This window comes from Hippopotamus amphibius, chromosome 3 (genome assembly GCF_030028045.1).
Source record: "Hippopotamus amphibius kiboko isolate mHipAmp2 chromosome 3, mHipAmp2.hap2, whole genome shotgun sequence".
Classification (NCBI taxonomy): domain Eukaryota; kingdom Metazoa; phylum Chordata; class Mammalia; order Artiodactyla; family Hippopotamidae; genus Hippopotamus; species Hippopotamus amphibius.
This window is the reverse complement of record NC_080188.1, coordinates 38,769,728-38,791,014: the sequence shown is the minus strand read 5'-3', so window position 1 is coordinate 38,791,014 and position 21,287 is coordinate 38,769,728. Positions and strand designations below refer to the sequence as shown.

The window sequence follows — 21,287 nt, the reverse complement described above, 5'->3', positions numbered from 1 at the left end:
TTCTCTGCTCTGCAATTGGAGACACATGATTCAAGAATGCTCTGGCACAAGTATGCTATTTAAAGGCACTGATCAAAATGAGGTTATTTGGGTAGAGACTGGGGGCTCTGATATGTATTGAGAGACAGAGTGAAGGAGGAAGATTCAGCCAAAGGAGACTGAAAAGGAGTGATCCATGAAGTAACAGGAGACCAGGCAATTGTTGGATTCCTGAAGCCATGCTGGTCACCATCTTGAATCCAGCCGCTACTTTAGAGCTCTTGACGCTCCCTCTCACAGGTGGCACAGGTTCTAATAGAAACCTAACACAGTCCCACAGAATGAATCAATCAATAGCACTGAGACCTTAACTAAGAAGAGTATGGGGAAGGTATACTGCATGGCAGTAAAGTTAGAGCTTATGTCTGAACCTGAAGTAGGGTGGCTCTCAGACAAAGCACATGAACTAAAGGTGAAGAAAGAGGATCTCACGCAGTTTCATTTCTCATATCCTCCATTTCATCTCTCAATATTTAAATCTCACCCACATGTTGACTCACATCCACTGTTCTTTTTTCTATTGTAAAACCATTCTCAATTCCTTTAGCTGAAGTTTTCTCTCCTTCCACTTAAGTCTCAGAGCAATATACCAGTATTTTTCATGGAATGTAACACTTTCAACTACAAATTATACTAAATACATTTTCTCTTCTGCCCGCCAGTAAGTATTTAGAGGATAAAGACTTTTGTGGCTCCCCCACATAACCTAATTGAATGAATACCTCATAAATTATTGAATTAAAGATAAACTGGGCATCAATCTCTATTTGAAGTGCTTTGTCTCATTTTTCCCTATTAATATTGATAGTTGGGAAAATGAAACATGTTAGTAACTCTGACATAAGCACAATAAAATACCTAACCCGTAAAGGTTCTTTCTTCCTGAATAATGAAACTTTTGGTGCCATCAACAAAATAAATGCAATGATATCAAAGAGGTACTGCATAGGAGTTAAGAAATCCCCACTAGCTTATATTATTTATTTGACATCTGGACATGCTAATGCCAGTGTGGTGATGCACCTGGTGATATCAAGCAGTATTCACTTTTATAAATGACAATGTACATCAACATAACTCTATTCCTCTCTCAATCTCTTCAAGTTATGGGCATCGTGGATATGTAGATATATTTGGCACCTTTAACAACTAGGATTATGTACTTTCAGACATGATATATTTTGATAAGAATAAGTATTACATAAAATATTTTAATCAGATACTATTTTATTTTAAAATAATGATAAATAGACAAATATTTATAATCACACATGCAATCACTGATTTTAGAAGAGAGCTCATTAAAAACAAATCTCAGTGGTTTATGAATTAGCAATAGATGTGACTTTATAAAACTGTAATAAATCCAGGCATGTGTATTGATTTAATATCTGAGAGTTGTTATCCCTTCTATTTTCTCATGATTACATGCTTTTTTCTTCAAAGACTCTGAATCAAAGATAATTAGAGAACAGATCATAATTTATTAATAACAGACAAATGGGGATCAGGGCAGAGTAGTGCCAGAAAGACTAGGAGCATAGCAACAACTAATTGCCCACTGTGGGAAGTAAATCGTCCTAGGAAACTGAACCCAAGAGGGTTACTGGCTCAATTGCTCAACATTATTGAATATTCCACCTGCGACTTCTCGTAGATCAAACATGTGAAACATCACTGCAATTCTTAGGAAGTTATATTGAGGCAAACATTTGAAAGGAAAAACTCTATTTATGGTACTGGAGGCAAGTTAATGTCATTGATTTGCAAAGATGAAAATTATTTTAGCAAATTATCAGGAGACTTTCAGATTTCAAGTACTATGAAACACAGGGCAGGTCAAAAGCCTGACCACAAGAGCTGAATACGCTTTTTATCTGAAGCTCCATTTGCCTGAAGCTCCATTTCTCTAAGAACGTGATCCCCATCTGAAAGAGAGTATGCTGGCATGCCAGTAGACACTGGGCTTTGGCAGAAAACTCTGCTAGGTTTCTGGGAATCTTACCACATCTCTCAGAGCCCACAATTGCACAGGTTTTCACAGGAGCCTGATAGCCAGCTCTACAGAGAAAATCAATAGCACTCCCTATGCTAAAGGGTGGACCAACAAAAAAATCAGTTAATTTCCTGAGCCATGTCTAGGAATGTACTTAGTGCTGAGAAATGAAGTAAATGAACAATAAAGTGTTCCAAACCATTTTAAACACCAGGTAAAAGCCACATTTGTTCAAGACCTGTGCTTTTTTTTTTTTTTTAACTTGCATGAACCTGGAAAGAAATAAATGTTTCTAATGGCTTAGCAACTCAGACTCAAACAGCTGAACTCTTTATGATGCCATGTGGAAGTACTGACCTGAGTGCTGTCTGATGGCTGTGACAGAGTGCTACAAAATATACTATATCCCAGTTATCTTGCTTACCAAATTCTTTTACTATCTCTCACCCCTTACTTCTTTCTTATTTCTTATTTCTTACGCCCATGACTTGCTAATCTCACAGAAAAATGACATACTTTTCTGTATCAGATCTTTGGCACACATTTGCTGTCAATAGTCTACAGGCATTGTCCACTCTCTTGAGCCATCAGTATTGTAGGTAACAATGTTAGTAAGTTTTAGTTATTATTTTATGTTTATATGTTTTTAATTATTGTTTATAAAGACTTATCGTCCTGTTCTGAGGTCTGGCACTGGGATGCACATCCCCATGATGGTCATGAGTTCTCTTGAGTAAGGGTTGATTGAAAGGCAAGACAGATGGATGGGGGCTTATTGTAGTTGTTTTTGTTTTTGCTTCCTCTCCACATCACCACTTTCATCCCGAATGGCAAAATATCTTCAAGTTGGCAAATTGAGACCTCAGTGGGGTGATTAGTGGAGGAAACTCTTTGTTTCTTAGGTTTTCTTAGGCCATTCTTAGACCAAATATATAATTCCTCTTCAGGGTCCCACCAGACTAAATATTCCATAGGGTTCAAATATTCCCATATATCTCACAAACACCGTTTCTCCACCTCCAAGAGCTCTCATGCTCCTGACATTGAGAAATCCTAGTGCCACTTTCACATTCCTATACCTATTTCATTTGATTTTCCTGAAGCAAATTTAATAGACATTGGTTTGAACTGATTCTGTTCATTGATTAGGTACACACCTTGCCAACATTTTTTAAAAAATCTATATATGTGGGGTTCAATTCAGGTCATAAAACTTCGATTGTTTAATACTTTAACTTGTTAATACATTGAGTGTTTAATGCTTTCCCTGTTTAATACAAAGATACGTCTTTTTCAAAATATGGGGACATAGTACACATAAGAATGTACAAGATAATCGTAACATACAATCACACAGCAAAGAGTTGAACAAACATCTTTAAAACGTGTATGAATGTAAGATTAAGTGAAGTACATTCTGTGTTAATTTTTCCTAGATATACTGGAATTTACCACCAATCCTCACTGCTAAAGTTGTTTGTGAGATCTCTATATGTGCCAGTAACACAACGCTGCATTTTTAAGGATACCAAATTCAGCATAAGTATTTAGTCAATACATACTAAATTTGTAGAATTATTCTGATTTTCTTTACTTGCTGCAAGTAAAATTATCAGGAAAATGCCAATCTATAGATCCAATCTTCCTCAGAAAACTTTAAGATGAAATTTGGCCACCCAAATGACTAACTTCTATCTCATCATGCCAAAGAGGACGTAAAATCTGTTATTATCAAGTCAGCACGAATTCAATAGTTATGTCCCAAGTGCTATTGAGCATTGTTTATATACACAGTTTAATGAGACAAGTATATGATAAATAAGAACTCTATATTAGCATGACTTTATATGTTTTCTAATACATAAGGACGTCTTGAAATATTTTGATATTGATATCTGACTTTCTCTGATCTCCTGCTATTCTAGCTGTTTCAAATATACTTACAGTGGTCTGCTAGGTTCACCTCTTCTCTAGTCATTTGGAATGTAAAGGGACAGGACAAACTGGACCTTACCTGAAGTCCTAAAGATTTATAATTAATCATTCCAAACCTGTGCTAGTGTATACTGTCGCTCACCAGCCCCAAAGGGAAATAGCTATTTTGAATTCCAAGTTGATGTCTATTTTACCACCCAGTATCTTTCTACCCAAGCCCTGAGGCTTCTAAATCTTCATCCAAGAAGTTGAAATAGGAAGTCTTTCTGTACATCTCAAATATCTGGTTGGTGCCTGTTTGGCTTGGCCTATTGGTTCTTATAATTTCCTCAAAGCCAGGGTGACTGGATCCTGCTCTTGTGTCTCTGACTCTTTGAAACCCCCCTCACTCTAAAAGGACTCCTAAATAATCCAGCCTGGAAGTCTAGCGGAGGTTATCTCAGTACATCATATGTCCTGAAATGAAACTCACAATCAATCCTGCTTCTAATCTTCCCACCTACTGTATTTTGTTTCATTAGACCTCAAATATTCAACTTGCTGAACTATTTCAGCTATAGCCTAAAATATCTCCAGAGGTTAGAATAATGGCCATTTCCTGAGATGAACATCCTGATTTTTTGACATTATCAAGCCCTCTTGCTGTCTGCCTATCCTATACATTTTGGTTGATTTTTTACATTACATATTACCTAGTGGCACAGTTACAATTATTGTCCCAATTTCTTCCTAGCTGCTATTTCATTTATGTATGCATATTTAAATTTTCTCAAAAACATTATATAGAACATTAACGACAAAATGTAGAAAGAAAATCAATCATAAATATCTACCAGAGGTAATCAATATTAATATTTTGCCGTATAAATTTAAGATATTTTATATACATATTTGAGTTCAAAATTTATAGTTTTTTTTCCTGTTTCTTTGATTAACATTATAATATAAAAATTTCCTGTGTGGTGAAAATATTTTAAAAGCAAAAAATTATTTCCTCTTTGATATTCTAATTATCTCACCTTTCCTATATGCTTTTCCTTTTGTTTTGTTTGTTTTCTTTTGTTGTGTTGGTTTAGGGGAAGAGAGTTGCTATTTTTTTATCTCAAATATTCTAGAACACATTTAGATAATTCAAAGTAAGGGTCAATGAATATGAATGTTTTAATGACTGTTGATACATATTGACAAATGGTCCTCCTAAATCATTGTACAATTACCATTCCCCCCAGCAGTGCATGAAATTGCCTGGTGGTTCACAAACTAGTCAGTCTCTGCTAATTTAATAGGAGAAAAATAGTTCTGTGTTTTTAATTGCATACTTTATATTTTTGAGAATTAATAGGATCATTAATATATTTCCAATGAGTATAGGAAGTAGCTATTTTATTACCTATTTTGTAAATTATGTGTACATGCTCTCTACCCATGTAGGCTAGTGGGATCTTAGCTTTTCATATAATGAAACTATATCATTAGAAGTGGCAAGATTTGTTTGCTTTTTTAATAATGTTTATTTTGCGTTAGATACAAAAAATGTTAATATTATGTGGTTGGGGCTCTAAATCGATATTTTCTGTAGACTTATATAAGTACCAGCACTGTCTATCACCCTCTCCTGATACTGCTATAGGTCTCTACATGCAGCATATACTAAATAAGTGTCTATGTAGATATTCTTTTATCTATACTGCCTCTGGGCTATCAAACCTATTCTTCTAGTTTATACCAGGATCATAATAGTTTAAATACTATAATTTAACAATATTTTTCAATGTTTGTTCAGACAAATTCATATTGGGAAATCACATATGGTCACGATTATAAACATTTGACTTAAGTACTTTTGCATGTATATATATACACACACACATACATGTATACACCATTGCGTGTATATAAGGCAATTGTAATTATAATTAACCACTGTTGTTATATATTAATATGTGTATAATATATTAAAATAGTTAACATTTATCACCATTGTATTTAATTTTAAACACAATTAACATAATACATGATTTTGATACTACTGGCCAAAACTAATAGAAAACAAAATATATTTACATGGAATTTGAATAGTTCAATATGAAAATGAACCTCTAGCTTTCTTTTAAACCATTCTCATAATTAATTCAATTCTCATAACTTTTTCATCACAAAACACACACATTCCTTGTGTTTTAATAATTTCAGCATACTTCCCTGGTTACTTTAATTATTTGTGAGTGATGTAATTAAATGAAACATTAGTCCTGATTTCTCTGCCTTATAAGTTTAATGCTGATAGATGTGATTCAACTTTGGAAAATTATTTAGCAGCCACAATGGAGGGAGCTAAATAAATCAGAACTTATATATTTGGCTTATTTCTTTGACTATTCTCTTCCCATTTTTTGACCCACTCATATTTTTAATTAATATTACACCTTCATTAGGACAAAGGAATGTTAAAAACAAATGTTACTATCAGGCTGTGCTTAAAATATTCTATTTTTTTAACCTGACAAAATTAGCATCACTTTTTTTGCAGCTTTATTTTCTCCTGCTTTTTCATCTCTACTTCTCTCAAAATGAATTAAAACCTAAAATAGATAAGCACAATCAAGTTAGTCATGACAGTCGTGTGCTCCTCTCAGAGAAGGCTTGCACATAGACCAGATTCAGCTGTGAAATGACTGGGAAGGAGAAGTTCAGTGGAAGGAGCTTGTAGTAACTTTTGGCTTCTAGAAATGGAGGTAATTGATGTCTGCTCAGTGGAGGTGTCATCCTGCAGGAGAAACACAATTCAGTATTTTGTATATCAACACTATTATTGTGCTGCAACAGAACAAAGATAGTGGTTGATTGCAAAGATGAATCTATGTAATTTTCCTTTATGGAACTAGTAAAGATTATCTCTTCTGTGGACATAAAAAAACACCCAAATGAGAACAAGCAAAGGCTATTTATTAAGAGCTTGCTATAGCAAGAAAATCAGCCACCATCCCCTGAATTTGGCAGAGACCCAAAGGCAGACAGTGGAGTGTAAAAGCTTTATAATGAAAAGCAGGAAGGCTTCAGGTATGCCCTGATTGGAGGTTATTGGCCTGGGGCAGCTGGAGGTGGGTTAACCAGAAGTGGGGCATCCTGTGTGACTGGTTGGGCTTCCTCTAGTTGGTTCCATGTTAGAAGTAGGGACAAAATTTAGGGAAACTGGCATTTATTGATAAAGTTCTGACCATTTGGGTCAATTACTACAGAGGTTGTAGTTTGGCTTCCTGGACAGGTTGCTACAGATTCGGGGTCAGAGTTCTATTTTTCTATTTGGTCTGATCATTGTCCACTCGTATATTCAGTCTCTTATTTCATACATTTCACTAAATAGCAGTGCAAGTCTTTTTATAAGCTTAATGTTCAATATTTTTTAAAAAACTAAAGAGGAGAAAAAAATGTAAGGATTATAGACATGAGTATACAGTGAATTCCTTTTACTAAGTGATCATATAATTAACTAGTTCAAATCAGCATCACCTTGACTCTCATTGGTTTATTAAAGAAACAATATAATTTTGAAGTTAGAAGATTGAAATTGTTTAAGAAGGATTTTGATTTATCAAATAACTTAAGAAACAATATGTCATTACAATGCCAGAGAAGGAAAGGGAGAGGTAAGGAAAAAGCAAAAGAGGGTAGGCGAGTGAGGTTGAGATGAAGTTGAAAAAAATATTTTTTTGCATTTTTAGTGGTTCTTAAGCTTATTCTTTTACCTGCATGTTTGCCAGTTTTTGAGTTAGATATCAGCTTGAAAATTTGTAATCTGTCTTACCTATATAAAACCTACAATGTCATTTCCTATTTGCTACTTTAAGAGAGAGTTGAGTTTTCAGAAGGTTTAATGTAAAACATCATGTATACTTGACAAGAGTACATAGACCAAGTATTTTTTAAAAGCATTAGTGTTTTATTGGCCATATCTAAAGTGCGCTTACATATGTTTGTATTTACATATGTACATGTATATATGACTATCTACGTACAAATATACATAGGTACACATGTGTATAGTAATATATGAGGGTGAGTCAAAATTTATCCGCACTCCATTTATATTAAAACTTGTTTTGGCTTCAGTCTTATCAGCGCCTTCCTTTCAAGGCTACTGTCTCCTCAGTCACTGCTGTGCAGCTCTGAACATGTTACATCAGTTCATTTGTAACTGCAGTGCAAGAAAAATAGATACCTCACTAGTGATTTGCACGAAAGAACAGCAGCATGCAGTGATTCATTTTTGTGGCCTGAGGGTGTGCACGTGCGCACACTTCTGCCCACATGACACTGCAAAAACTTCGTTTTGAGATGTTAAAGCATCCTCTCTGTAGTCCTGATTTTGCTTCATTGGACTTTCACCTGTTTGGTCCCCTGAAAGCAGACCTACGAGGACAAAAATTCACTTCTAAATAGAAGTGAAGACAGCGGTGCATTCCTGGCTCACAGCTCAGCCTAAAACATTTTTTAATGAGGGAATATGAAAGCTTGTTGACAGATGGACAAAGTGTATTGAAAAGCAAGGCGATTAAGCCAAAAAATGATGTATTTGTCTTTGCTAAAAGTTAATTAAATTCTTCAGCCAGAGTGAGGATAATTTTTGATTCACCCTCGTAGTACTGACATTGTTTTGTAAATTTGAATAAGATTTTAAAAATTAAATGATGAAATGCGTGAAAAGTTGAAACAATTTGATTTTCTCATTCGAAATATCACACTGGGCAGACTTTAACATAAGTACTGGATGGATCATTTTACCTCTTTTGTTATGGGCTCACTAGGTTTTTCTGACCTTGATGACCTGTAGAATTTGCTCTTTTGATAAAATTTAATTCTTTGATGTGCTTCCTGCTTTCATAGCATGAATAGTCTAATGGTGAGATAGTCATGCAATCAGATAATTTCAACATAACACAATTAGTGTTGTATTTTTAACTAATTGATGCAATAATAGAATGGAGGATATTATTATTTTACCTTAAGGGGTACAGAAGTATTGTTACAGAAATTGTAAATTTGAGTGGGACCTGGAGGATGAGGAGAAATTTTACAAGAGAGTGTGTGTGATGGGGAAGGCATGTAAACATGAATGCGCCTGACATGTCCAGGTTCCTGTCACTCTTCAGGCCAGTCTACAAGGCCTTCCACAAACTCTGCCTGAGACCTTCCCCAGTGTCATCTTCCTTCCTGCCTGCCTCATTAATGGCATGAGTCCTCATATATAAATATAATAAATAAATATATATAATACATATATATAATTAAAGATATGTATTCATAGTTCTGGTTTATAATCATTGAACATGCAGTTGAGAGAAACCTGTAAAGTTAAATGTTTTGGAGAAAAAAAACTTGTGATTTAAAAAGATAGAGGATAGGATGAAATTTACAGTTACTAAACCAGTCTTCGTTTGTAGATAATATAAATTAACACTGTAAACAAATTGCAGGAGAATTATTTAAAGTACTTACCAGACAACAAATTGTTTTAAAGCACCTTCTGGCACTTTAGAAGTTTTTATTAGCATGCAGACCATTAATATGCTAATTCCAAGCCTTTCCTTTGTATTCATTAAGTAAATTCCCCTAAGACTATTATAAGACATATCATTGAATACAACAAGTGTTTACTGAGTACCTATTGGATCAGTGGTTGTCAACCTGGAGAAACTCAACTAACAGCTTTTGAAAAATAATAATGTTTCTGCCCCACAGTCAAGGTATTCTAATTTTATTTTTCTGGGGTGAGGCCTGGGCATTGGGTTTCACTTTGTTTTTTTCCGAAACTCCCCAGTTGACTCTAATCTGTAGCCAGGTTTAGAATCATTATATAATGTGAGTAGAAAGTATTTTTGTATATAATTTCTTATTCTTAAAACACAGCACATCGATTCTCAGTAAATGTTTGCAGATAATGAGAATGATTGTGTTCACTGTAGCAAAAAGTTTCCAAATGTGGTTAGTATTTGGTGAAATTCATTTTGAGTCCCCAAATATATACTGAAATAAGTAAACTGAATCTAACATGTTCAATAACATTTGCTAGTTGCATCAGTCCTTTTACCTGTGGTATTTATGGAAGAAGAGCTTGTTTTATAATGATCTCTCTGGCCCATTAGAATGGTTAAAAGAAGTACAGTGAATCATCATTAAAGTATAGCTTGGGAAATAAACCAATTGAAGTGTAGTCTAAAGATAACTTGCCTCAAGTTTTCTTCCTGCTTTTGAAGCCAAATCTGGCCTCTGTACCGCAACACCAAATTAAATGTCGTAGAAAAAGTTTGGGGTGAAGTAGAAAAGAATAGCAGGCAAAGGGGGCCACAGCAGGCGAATACCCTCAAAACTGTGTGTCCTGACCTTGAGGGGGTAGTGAGGAGTATTATAGTAATGGTTCAAAGAGGGTGTGATCAGCTGGTGGACATTCTTCTGATTGGTTGGTGGTGAGGTAAGTGGGAGTCAGCTTCATCAACCTTCTGGTTCCAACTGGTCTGGGGTCTATGTGGTTGTGGGCAACATACAGTTAACTTCTCCCACCTGGTGGGGGTTTTAGTATTTGCAAAACAGCTCAAAGATATTGTTACATATATATGTGTGTTTGTATATACATATGTGTATATATATATGCATATATATACACATTGAGGGGGAATGTATATGTATATATACGTTGAGGGGGAACCAGGACTTTGCCCAAGGCTGCACTACTGTTTCTTGACTGTTCCTCCCTTGTCTCTGCATCCCCTTCCTTCTGTAATTAGCATCTATCAATATTTGAACCTGCCCGTTGGAACTCAGGGAAGGTCATGGAGGCTGAATGAAGATTATTTCCTATAATCAAGAAATGGGGACACAGAAAGGCATTTGTGCCAGGAGCCCCACAGGTCCTGCTTGGTATCACTTTCATATAGTTTGATATTCCTAGGTCCTAATAGTTGTCATCAGAGTAAGTTGAGGTGAATTTGTTTATTTTTGTGACATCCTTAAGACAAAAGGATGGCTGCACATGGAACACTTAGATTTGTAGAATTGGGGGGTTTGTTTTTATTTTAGAAATCCACAAATATATATGATTTATTTAAGGTTTACCTCAGTCACTTACATGATTTACTTTATTTTATATATGCATTTGAATAATGGAGTGGCATTTGGATCACTGAGTATTTTTAAGGCATTCATCTTTTAATACTTTAAAACAAAATGTGGTATTTTTTGCTACAGTAAGGGCTAGACTCAGATAAGGGCAATTTAGTTGTTGTATGTAATTTACTGAGAATAAATTTATCAGATTTTTTAAACCTGGTAACTGGCTATTCGTGAAGGAAGAAAGAAGCATTCATAACAAGGTTCCCCATGCAAATGTATTTAAATTTTCAACAGAGGGAGGCAGAGCTCAACATGGGGGAGGGGTAGAAATGAAAGGAGCTGGAAGATATGGAAATTACTGCATACACTATGATGCAGTAACTGGTGCCCACATCTTACTTCCACAACTTGTTATGAGTGCCATCTTGGGAAAGTGATTCCCTGTCTTTGAGTCCCAGGGTTCTTACTTTTAGGATGAATATTACAACAGCACTTTTCAGGCTTGAAACAGGAAACAGGAGAAAGCAAGTGTGTTGGAAAGACAAAGACCTGTTGTGTGTTTCTCCTTTACTTTCACACTACCACCACAATCACAAGACTTCTGATACTAGATATCTGGGGTTATATTTTCCACATCAACAATTCCCTGTGAAATCACCTGGGTGTCCTGTAATTCAGTTCAATTTGACACTAAACAGAGTTAGCACAGACCCCACAGGTTAAGGACTCAGTGCAAGACTGTCCCTTACTTCAGATGCAAGTCACAAGCTACCCACAGCTTCTCTCTGACTAGACTACAAATCAAAGGTTCTCATGATCCCCCTCCTTGGATTTGATTATTTGCTCAAACAACTCACAGAACTCTGGGAAACACCGACTTACGTTTACCCATTGATTATACAATAAAAGATTTGATAAAGGATACAGATAGACAGACAGATGATGAGATACTTAGGACAAGGTCTATATGGGTCCCAAGTGCATGAGCTTTTATCCTATGGAGTTGAGGTGTACCACCCTTCCAGTACATGGTTGTACTTTAGGGATGTTTATGGAGCCTTCATCATGTAGGCGTAGTGAATCATTAACTCCATTTCCTGCCCTTCTCCCCTCTCTGGAGAATGAGAGGTAAGGCTCAAAATTTCAAGTTTCTAATCATGACTTGGTCTTCCTGGCAACCAATCCACCAAGCATCACCTAATTAGAACAAAAGACACTCCTCTCACCCAGGAAATTGCAAGAGATTTAGGAGCTTTGTGTCAGGATCCAGAGTCAAAGACTAAATATTAGAACAAGAGATGCTCCTAGTGCTCTTATAACTTAGGAAATTACAAGCATTTTAGGAGCTCTGCATCAGGAACTGGAAGTTAGAACAAAAGATTCTCCTAGTGCCCCTATTTAACAAGGGTTTTAGGAGTTCTGAGTCAGGGACTGGGAGCAGAGACCAATATATATATTTCTTATTATTTCACAGCAAGATATGAAAGTGCCAGCACTGGAACTTGATTAGGTAAGACCAAGACCCATTGATGTTTCAAAACTCACCTACCAGGGACTAGTGCTCAGATAGGATAGTTTTTGATAGGGGATCCTAGGGATTAATAGGGAGACAGCTATGATCATTGGTGAGTGATAAGAAGCTCTTTAGTAGGAAGGAAGCAGACAACTGGAAAAGATTTAAAAAATTACTGTGTATAACTATATCCTATTCCAATTTGCCTAGACTGCGACTTGGGAATAGTGATTGGATTGCACATGTAAATTTATGCATGTGTTGTAGATGTGGCATTCCCTTCAGAGTTACTCAAAAACACACTTAAAAAAAATACAAACAAAAAAAAAAAACAAAACCTCTTTCCAACCATTTTGCATTACCTCCTCTTGTAGAATAGTTTTATGCCTTTTTGTCAGAAGTATGGAGACTGAGGTTTAGAGTTTGGGAACCATATGTGTTATAATTATGCTTTTTATCTCCTTCCCAGTTTTTACAAAGGATGTTTTCAGTTTTAGCCTAGCTTCATCAGAAAATCAATAATAAATCTAAGAAGAGTGACAATAAATTGACACAGATGCAAAAGGTATTGCATTATGAGATATGTTAAGAAATGTATAAAACAGCATTGTCAGTGCTAATTACCACTGAACAATATCCAAAGCTTCTTTTGTTGTAAATATTTGTTATATGTTTAAATTATTTTTAGCATTTTAAAACTGATACGGTGTAGATGACAGTATATTGTGATCAGCATCATAACTGGAATTATTTGAGTTCTTTTTTTTTCTTAGAATTACAAAGTGAAATAACCACAAAAAAATTTGAAATCATGGACAACTAAAATTGTCCCATAAAAATGCAAATTCATGAAACACTCCAACACGGTAGTTCTTAAAGATTTTATATACTTTTTTGCCATCATTTTGTTTGTCTGCACACTAATTTTTACCCAATGCTTAAAAAATTTAATATTATACTATATTAATTTTATTGCACCATAGACTCCACAAATAGATTTTGTTAACTGCAAAATATTTGTTGGGCATTGGTTCCTTTAAAGTCTGTAGCCAGCCTTATGCATATTATCAACACCTTACTTTTTGCCATAAGTCCATGTTATTATAATAATACCAGTTAAGAACTTTTTAAGTGCTGACTGTGAGCCCAGGCCAGTGCAGAAAGCTTTACATGTATAATCAAACTCATTCTTTAAAGCAACCCTATGTGGTATAGTTTCTATTGCTTATCTCATTTACATCAATGACTAGTTTACCAAAAGTTATACATTTAGTAGTGTATATATCCAGGACTGCTCCTAATTTGGCTACAAACTCCATGATCTTAACGGTTTTGCTAGCCAGTGGTGTCAAAAGCTAAGGGCATTTTTATCACTCTTAATAAGTTTTGGAGGATTGTTTTCTGAAGTACAGGTGGGTGGTACTTTTCACTGTGGCCTACAGTCTTTTCTCCAGCACTAAGTACCATCATTTTTGTTGTTGTCACTGTTTTATTTAAAATGGAGAAAACCATAATTCAAAAAGATACATGTACCACAGTGTTCATTGCAGCATTATTTACAATAGCCAGGACATGGAAGTAATCTAAATGTCTATCAACAGATGAATGGATAAAGAAAATGTAACACATATATTCAATGGAATATTACTCAGCCATAAAAAGAAAGGAAACTGAGTTATTTGTAGTGAGGTGGATGAACCTAGAATCTGTCATACAGAGTGAAGTAAATCAGGAAGAGAAAACCAAATACCATATGCTAATGCATATACATGGAATCTAGAAAAATGGTAGTGATGAACCTAGTGGTGAGGCAGGAATAGTGATGCAGATTAGAGAACAGACTTGAGGACACGGTGGGGGTTGGGGGAAGAGGAAGCTGGGATGTAGTGAGAGACTAGCATTGACATACACACACTACCAAATGTAAAATAGATGGTTAGTGGGAAGCTGCTGCATAGTACAGGGAGATCAGCCCAATGTTTTGTGAAGACCTAAAGGGGTGGGATAGGGAGGGTGGAGGGAGGCTCAAGAGCGAGGGGATATGGGGACATATGGGTACATATAGCTGATTCACTTTGTTGTAGAGCAGAAACTAACACAGTACTGTAAAGTAATTATACTCCAATAAAGATGAAAAAAATAAAATAAAATGGGTAAATTATGCCACCTTTTCATTTTCTTCCTATTTTTTTAACCAGTAAACTGAAAATACTCTCCATTTAATTAAAGTACTTCTTTTGTGGAATTACTCTTTCTGCCTGTCTCATTTATCTTTTGAGATCTTAGTGTTTTTCTTATCCACTTGTATGATCTCTGTTTACGAATTTGTCATCATTTATCCCAGCGTAGTCTTGTTTCTCTGATCTAGTATCTTTGAGAATTTCTTCCCTAAAGTTATAATCACCTTTCTTGGGTAGAAGGGAGGTTATCTTACTTACATTGACACACTTGGTGCATATATTGATCAACTCTGTGTAAGACCTGGCTAAAGTAATTTCATTTGAACCTTCTTTGGATCTGGAAAGCTTCTGTTATCACATTTTAATCTTCGGAAGGACAAATCAAAATATCTTGTTAAAACAAAGATCTGCAGTTTTGATATTAAGTCCGGAAGGGCTAAACTATTTTAAACTTGGATAATAATGATCTTGTTAGCTGCATCCAGTTACTTACAGATTTCCAGGTGCTAAAATCAGATGGAAATGCAGATGGACTTTGTTGAACGATAGCTCACACAAATTAGATTGGCTGCTATTTCTAGCACATTTTGGTTTCTATTTCTAAATTATCTCTGAGGCTTGTAAGCATTTTCAACCTGTACTTTGAGTATTTATTGATTAAGGAAAGAACATGTTTTTTATACCATCTGGTGCCGAAGTGCTACTGTGACAGCATCCTCGGAGTTTATTTAAAAAGAGTAATTTGGGGGATTACTATTCCACTTCAGATATTCATAGAAAAGGAGCTTCAGTTTTAATTTTCTTAATGACAATTAATGCACAGTATGCTCTGATCACTAAACCATTAGAAAATGTATTTTGTGGAAGCGATTTTTTTTAAATTATACTGGCCATCTGTATTTATGTGAATTAGTCTGAATGTAACTAGATATTTAGTTATATTATAAATGGAAATACTTAGTATGGTAATATTAAACTGATCATGAAAAAATAAATTTCTCTGACATAATGAGACTCTATTCTATCACTTTGATTATGATATTACTAAGAGTGATAGCTATCACTTTTCTCCCAAGCATATGATGTGCCAGATACTTATCTAAGTGAATACATATATTCTCTCACTTTATTTTCACAAAACCTATGAGATAGAATCCATTTTTATCCCTATTTTATAGCTGTCAACTGAAACACAAGGAAGTTAACTAAGTTACCCAGGGTATTTATTTATGCCATCTTAAAACAAGTCAAAGAAAGTATCAGTACCAAATCTAAAATGACTCAAAAAATAGAAGTATAAGTGTTTGATTTTACATGATTTGAGATTTTTGGACTAAGCTTTTTAAAAACTATAAATTTGAAATCTAATGATAAGTAAGTTGATTTAAATTCTTCAGGACTAAAATTTGTAAATTTGGTGTTATAGTAAATTGTGTGTGGGTATGTGCATGTATATGTATTAATTTGTAAGACAAAAGCCTTATATTTTTTCAAATGAAGAGGACTGGATAAAATATTATTATTTTTGGAATCATTAGTGTATTTTCTGAGTCTTAGAACACTGATCAAGCATTAAACAAACTCTTATAGGTAATAGCCTATCACAGTGAAGGTCTTGCTTTCCTAAGCGCAACTCTATATGACTTTATAACCTGTGCACACTCAACTAGAAGGATGTCTGTACTTTATTAGGAGGTGACATCATCTTTTTTTAACTGCTAAAAAATGATCGTATACATTTGTCAACAATCTATTATTTATTGAGTTGGAACTGTGCTATTCAAAATAAACACATATATACAAACTTTCCATATTAATAGCTATCAGTAAATTGAGATAATTGTACCATTAGGTAATACCAATTACAGTGAAACTACTTATTTGTCATTAATTATGTTTAAGATGTGAAGGAAAAACAAGGTCAAGGAATCATCCTCATCTCACAAAACTAATAGTCTAAAAAAAAGAGGAAGGCAAACTTTCTTTACAGTGCCAAATAGTAAATGTTTTAGGCTTTGCAGGCCATACGTTCTCTGTTACAGCTACCTAAGTCCGCCATAACAACACAAAAGACTCCATATACAATAAATAATGAGTGTGGCCATGTTCCAATAGCACTGTACTTTCAAAAATAAGTGGTGTTCTAGTTTTTGCCCATGGGCCATAGTTTACCAACCCCAGATCTGAGTGCTGAAACAAATGGAAGCAATAGGAAAGTTAACATATCTAAGATATCAGTAAAGACATTAATGAAATAAATGTAATGATAAGGAAATATATCCAGATTTGCCAAAGTAGTTTACAGATGCATTACTACTCTTATAAGTATTTTAGCAATTTGATATACTGTAACTTTGACTTTCAATATCTTTACAGTGAAAATAATTATTTGGCATATTTTTTGAAAAACAAATAGTCAATCTGGAAATAAATGTCACAGTTGCCATTTTAGCAACAGCCAAATTCTCAGATACTTAGTAGTGGGAAAATTAAAGTATTGTCAATGTTTCAAAGAAAATATATGGAACATTGCCTATTTTTCCTTTGAAAAAGATCCATTGAAATTTAATTTGGAAAAACTTGTCCACCTTTGTTAGCATTCCCAAATATATGGATGTTTATATTGTATTTTCTTCTTATTTGATGTAAAATAGAGTAGATACATTTTAAGTAATTAAAGTTCAAAATAGAGTTTAGATAAAAGTCTAGGCCTGCTGGTGTGTGGTATCATTACTGAGATCATCCCACAGTTGTCCTGAAATCACTCTAAGTGCAATTTATAAACTATACTGGAAAGTGAATGCATTGACGCACTAAATGACTTGTATGTTATATTCTGCCATTAGTTTATTTGGTTTCTAGCAATAAAGTACATTATATTAAACAATTTACTTGGTATTTTCTGGATTTTTTTGCTATGAATATGTGGAAAATTTAAAATAATATTGAATCTTGCAATATCCAGAAAAGTGCATGTATTATATATAGGTTTTTTTTTAATGTAGCAATAGCTCTGCAAATATATTATGGATATACATTTTTAAAATCTGGAAATGTAAATTTAAATTGGTAGCTTTCCATAAATGATTGGAGAAGTCATAACATTTTCAATAATCTGTGATAAATGATGCCACTGCATAAATGATGCATAAGAAATCAGTGGGTCATATGAGTGAGGCATTATTCTCCATCCTAAATTTGTAACCTCTATGCAAAACATTTATTTACAGGGCTATTTACCATGTCTTCGGAATATAAATTTTGCAAAAATTTCTGAGGAAAGATATATTCAAATGGGCTTACATTTTTATTTGTATGTCTCTTTTTAATCAGATAATCAAATACATTGGCTCATTATATTTCCTACCAAATAAGCTTTTTAAGTAAAATAAAAATATTTAATACAGCTCTGTTTCTTAAATCCATAAAATGCTTCTTAACTTGAAAGGCATTGTGGAAAAATTAATTATATGCATTTAGGAATTTTTGCTTTTGAAAAGCAAAGCAGACACCTGTCTAAATTCGTAGTGTCTTTATGCTATATCGAGGGAGTGGGATCTCTTCCTTATCTTGGGCTCTCTTGTTTGCTTTTCAGTTGCTGCGATTGTGGCTGTGGAAGGGCTTCTTCCCTGTGCGCTGTTGCCCATCCAAGCCTAATATGGTTAGTGTTCCCCTCCTGCTTTCACTCCCATGTGCTGTCCCACCTATATGTATTATCGTCAGCATTCCTTTTTTTTTCCCATTTGTGTACATTTTAATAGTTAGTACGCAAGTTACACGCTAACAGAAGAATAAGAATGAAACTGAGTCCCAGAAAAGAATCTTAAGTGATTTCACAATGGATACTTCCAAATAAAATATGCCTATAGCATATCACCCTTTTGTCAAGCATTCATACTTTTCTTCCAAGGCTTTTACTTGTGGTCCAGATTTAAACTAGGAAGTTGTAAGATCGTAACGTCTGTTTTACACTTAACATGTCATTGTTTTTGTTGCTCCATCAAGAGTAAAACCATATCATATGTGGAAGTAGAAAACTACTTCTGTCAAGGTGAAGTTACATTTTCTGTCTCCCAGAACCATGAAATGACCATAACATAAGTGGGATCTCCTATTTTCATAATAATTACAGATATATGTGGCATTGGAGAATAGAACCACATGTAATTTTAAATGGTTTACTTAATAGTTTTAAGCATGAATTATTTCATATATTAGAAATGGTATTCCTAATTTGATACCAGTTAAGTAAAAACATTTTGGGGATCAGTGTCCAAATGGGATAGTCTTAATTATTTACAAATACAAATACTAAATATATCTGGGCTATAGCTCTAAAACAATAGGCTAGAATATAAGACCAGAGAAATCTCTTCAGAGATTTAGAGGAACTCCTACACAATAGTGAACTACCTTGTAAAAAGTGAAATATTCCAGATAATTTCTGTCTAGATTAAGGAGTCTAAATCCCTCCACTACTATATTAAGCTATTATTTATAGCAGAAAATTTGCCAAGAAGAGAACTGAAATGCATTTTAGAGAATTATAGGATTGCCTTGAGTCATTTAAAATTGTTACTTGTATTCTCTAGGTGTAAATTAACTTTTGTTGCTTCCAAAAACTGTGGTGTAAATGAGTGTGCACACATGCATAGATGTGAGAATGGATACCAGTGATCTTCTGAGAACAAGCGTGCATGAACAAACACAGATTTATAAGATTCATTGATCTTTTTCTCAATCTTTTGAAATTTTTATATTTGAAAAAAATTTTTGAAGTTAATACAAAAGTACAGATTTGTTCCTAATTATCTAACTTAGAAAAATTCTTATATGAGCCTGGGGCTTCAGTGACAGAGTAAAACCAAAAAAAGGCTTGAAAACCTGGCAATGACTGAAGTATAATATAAATGGCTTGAAACTGTGGTTTTATTTTTTTTTTACTGCTCTGTAAAAAATCCTAAAAATGGTCACTGAATTGCTCATTCTACTTGACTTTCAAATATGGTTTTTATAAGAGATAAATCATCACTGAAGCAGAATAACCAGAATCTACATCTTGGGAAAAAAAGAAAAATGACATCCAGATGTACCTTGAACTAAGCCTCAAAGATATCTTAATGGGTGTATGAACATTTATGAAGCCATGACTTAGAAAGTATTGGTGAAAACTAACTTTAGCTGGATTTAGATTGCTTCATTTTTTAAAAATTAGAATCTTTTTCTACTGTGTAGTTGACTTCAGGGAGTTTATAAAATGAACAAATAAAAGAGGAAAAGTGGGAAGGTGGAACACTTCCTTCACAAATAACACACCAGGAAACCTAAGAAAACAATTTTTTCCCCAACATCTTTCTTCAAATAATATCAGTAATTATTCATTCAATGAGTGTGTTTGTGTGTGTGCATGTGTATTTGTGTGTGCATGTGTGCACAAAAAACAGAAATTATTTAGCCACAAATGTGCTTAGGTACCCAGTAAAATGCTAACAATTTGTGTGCAAAGATTCATGGAAGAGCCAGAATTTTTTAATGCATTCTTAGTAAAATAAAACAAAATAAAACAAAAGAAACAAACTTTAATTGCGCTTACATAAATTAGACAGCAAGAAAGTTGTTCAAAATTATTAATTAGGAAGACTAGAAGCTAAATATGTCTTTATTCCTCTGCTTTCTCAATTTCCATTTTATAATTTCTAGTCACTATGAGGTTTCAGTTAAAGATGCAATTTGTTTAGATTAAATCATTGGAAATTAAGGGCTGAGAAGAATTTTCCTACTAGAATCAGTAAAATATTAAGAAATCTTGACCTAAGATCTTGTCACCTAATTTTGTATGTATAATCATATCAGCATTATCACTTATCACATAAATAATTTCCAAGCAACATTCTGTCATCATTTTTAAACACACATATTTACAGTTACAGAGCAGAGGTTAGACATTTTGAGATTTTGGTATCTCGTTCATTGCTTGAAAAACCACTCATGAATATGTGTAATTGATTTTGACCTTAATATAATACAATGCATATATATTAAAGTTGCCCACTGTAAATATACTGGCTTTTAGAAGTATCTTAATATACCTTGTGGACATCTCAGGGTCTGAAAAACATAATTTCAAAACCATTGCTGTAGATCCTTAGTTCTGCAATTCAGCTATATTAAATCTTCTGCAGGGCTGTGGAGTTCTGAGTTTTACTCTCGTAGTTCCCATTGGGAAACCAAGCCCCATTATTTTTCAAATGGCTGGTGTGCCATTTATAAGATGAAATTGGTAATTACATGTTACTGTCCTTGACCTCAAATTATTTTTCATCACTCTGGTTGCCTACTTTGTTGTGAAATCTGTACACATATGCATAATGTTAATTTTTAAAATATTCTTTCTGCTTTGATGGAGAACCACCCAGTAATGGAAGATATTTCTGTAATATGTCTTAATGAAAACCAGACGCCTAGATTTTAGGCAGCCCTTCCCCAAGACTGCCTACATTTTTAGCAGAGGTATTTT

The 21,287-nt window shown here is 34.2% G+C and overlaps 1 protein-coding gene across 5 annotated transcripts in view; it reads left to right on the top strand.

Annotated features, from left to right (window-relative positions):
* Positions 1-21,287, top strand: part of EPHA5 (EPH receptor A5) — a 320,729-nt gene that overhangs the window by 252,191 nt on the left and 47,251 nt on the right. For 3 of the 5 annotated variants that reach the window (XM_057728861.1, XM_057728860.1, XM_057728859.1), the window contains exon 9: positions 18,366-18,431. The exons of the other annotated variants lie outside the window; for them this stretch is intronic. In XM_057728861.1, coding sequence (XP_057584844.1) covers positions 18,366-18,431 — 66 coding nt within the window. The remainder of the gene's footprint in view (positions 1-18,365; positions 18,432-21,287) is intronic. 5 annotated transcript variants of the gene reach the window in all.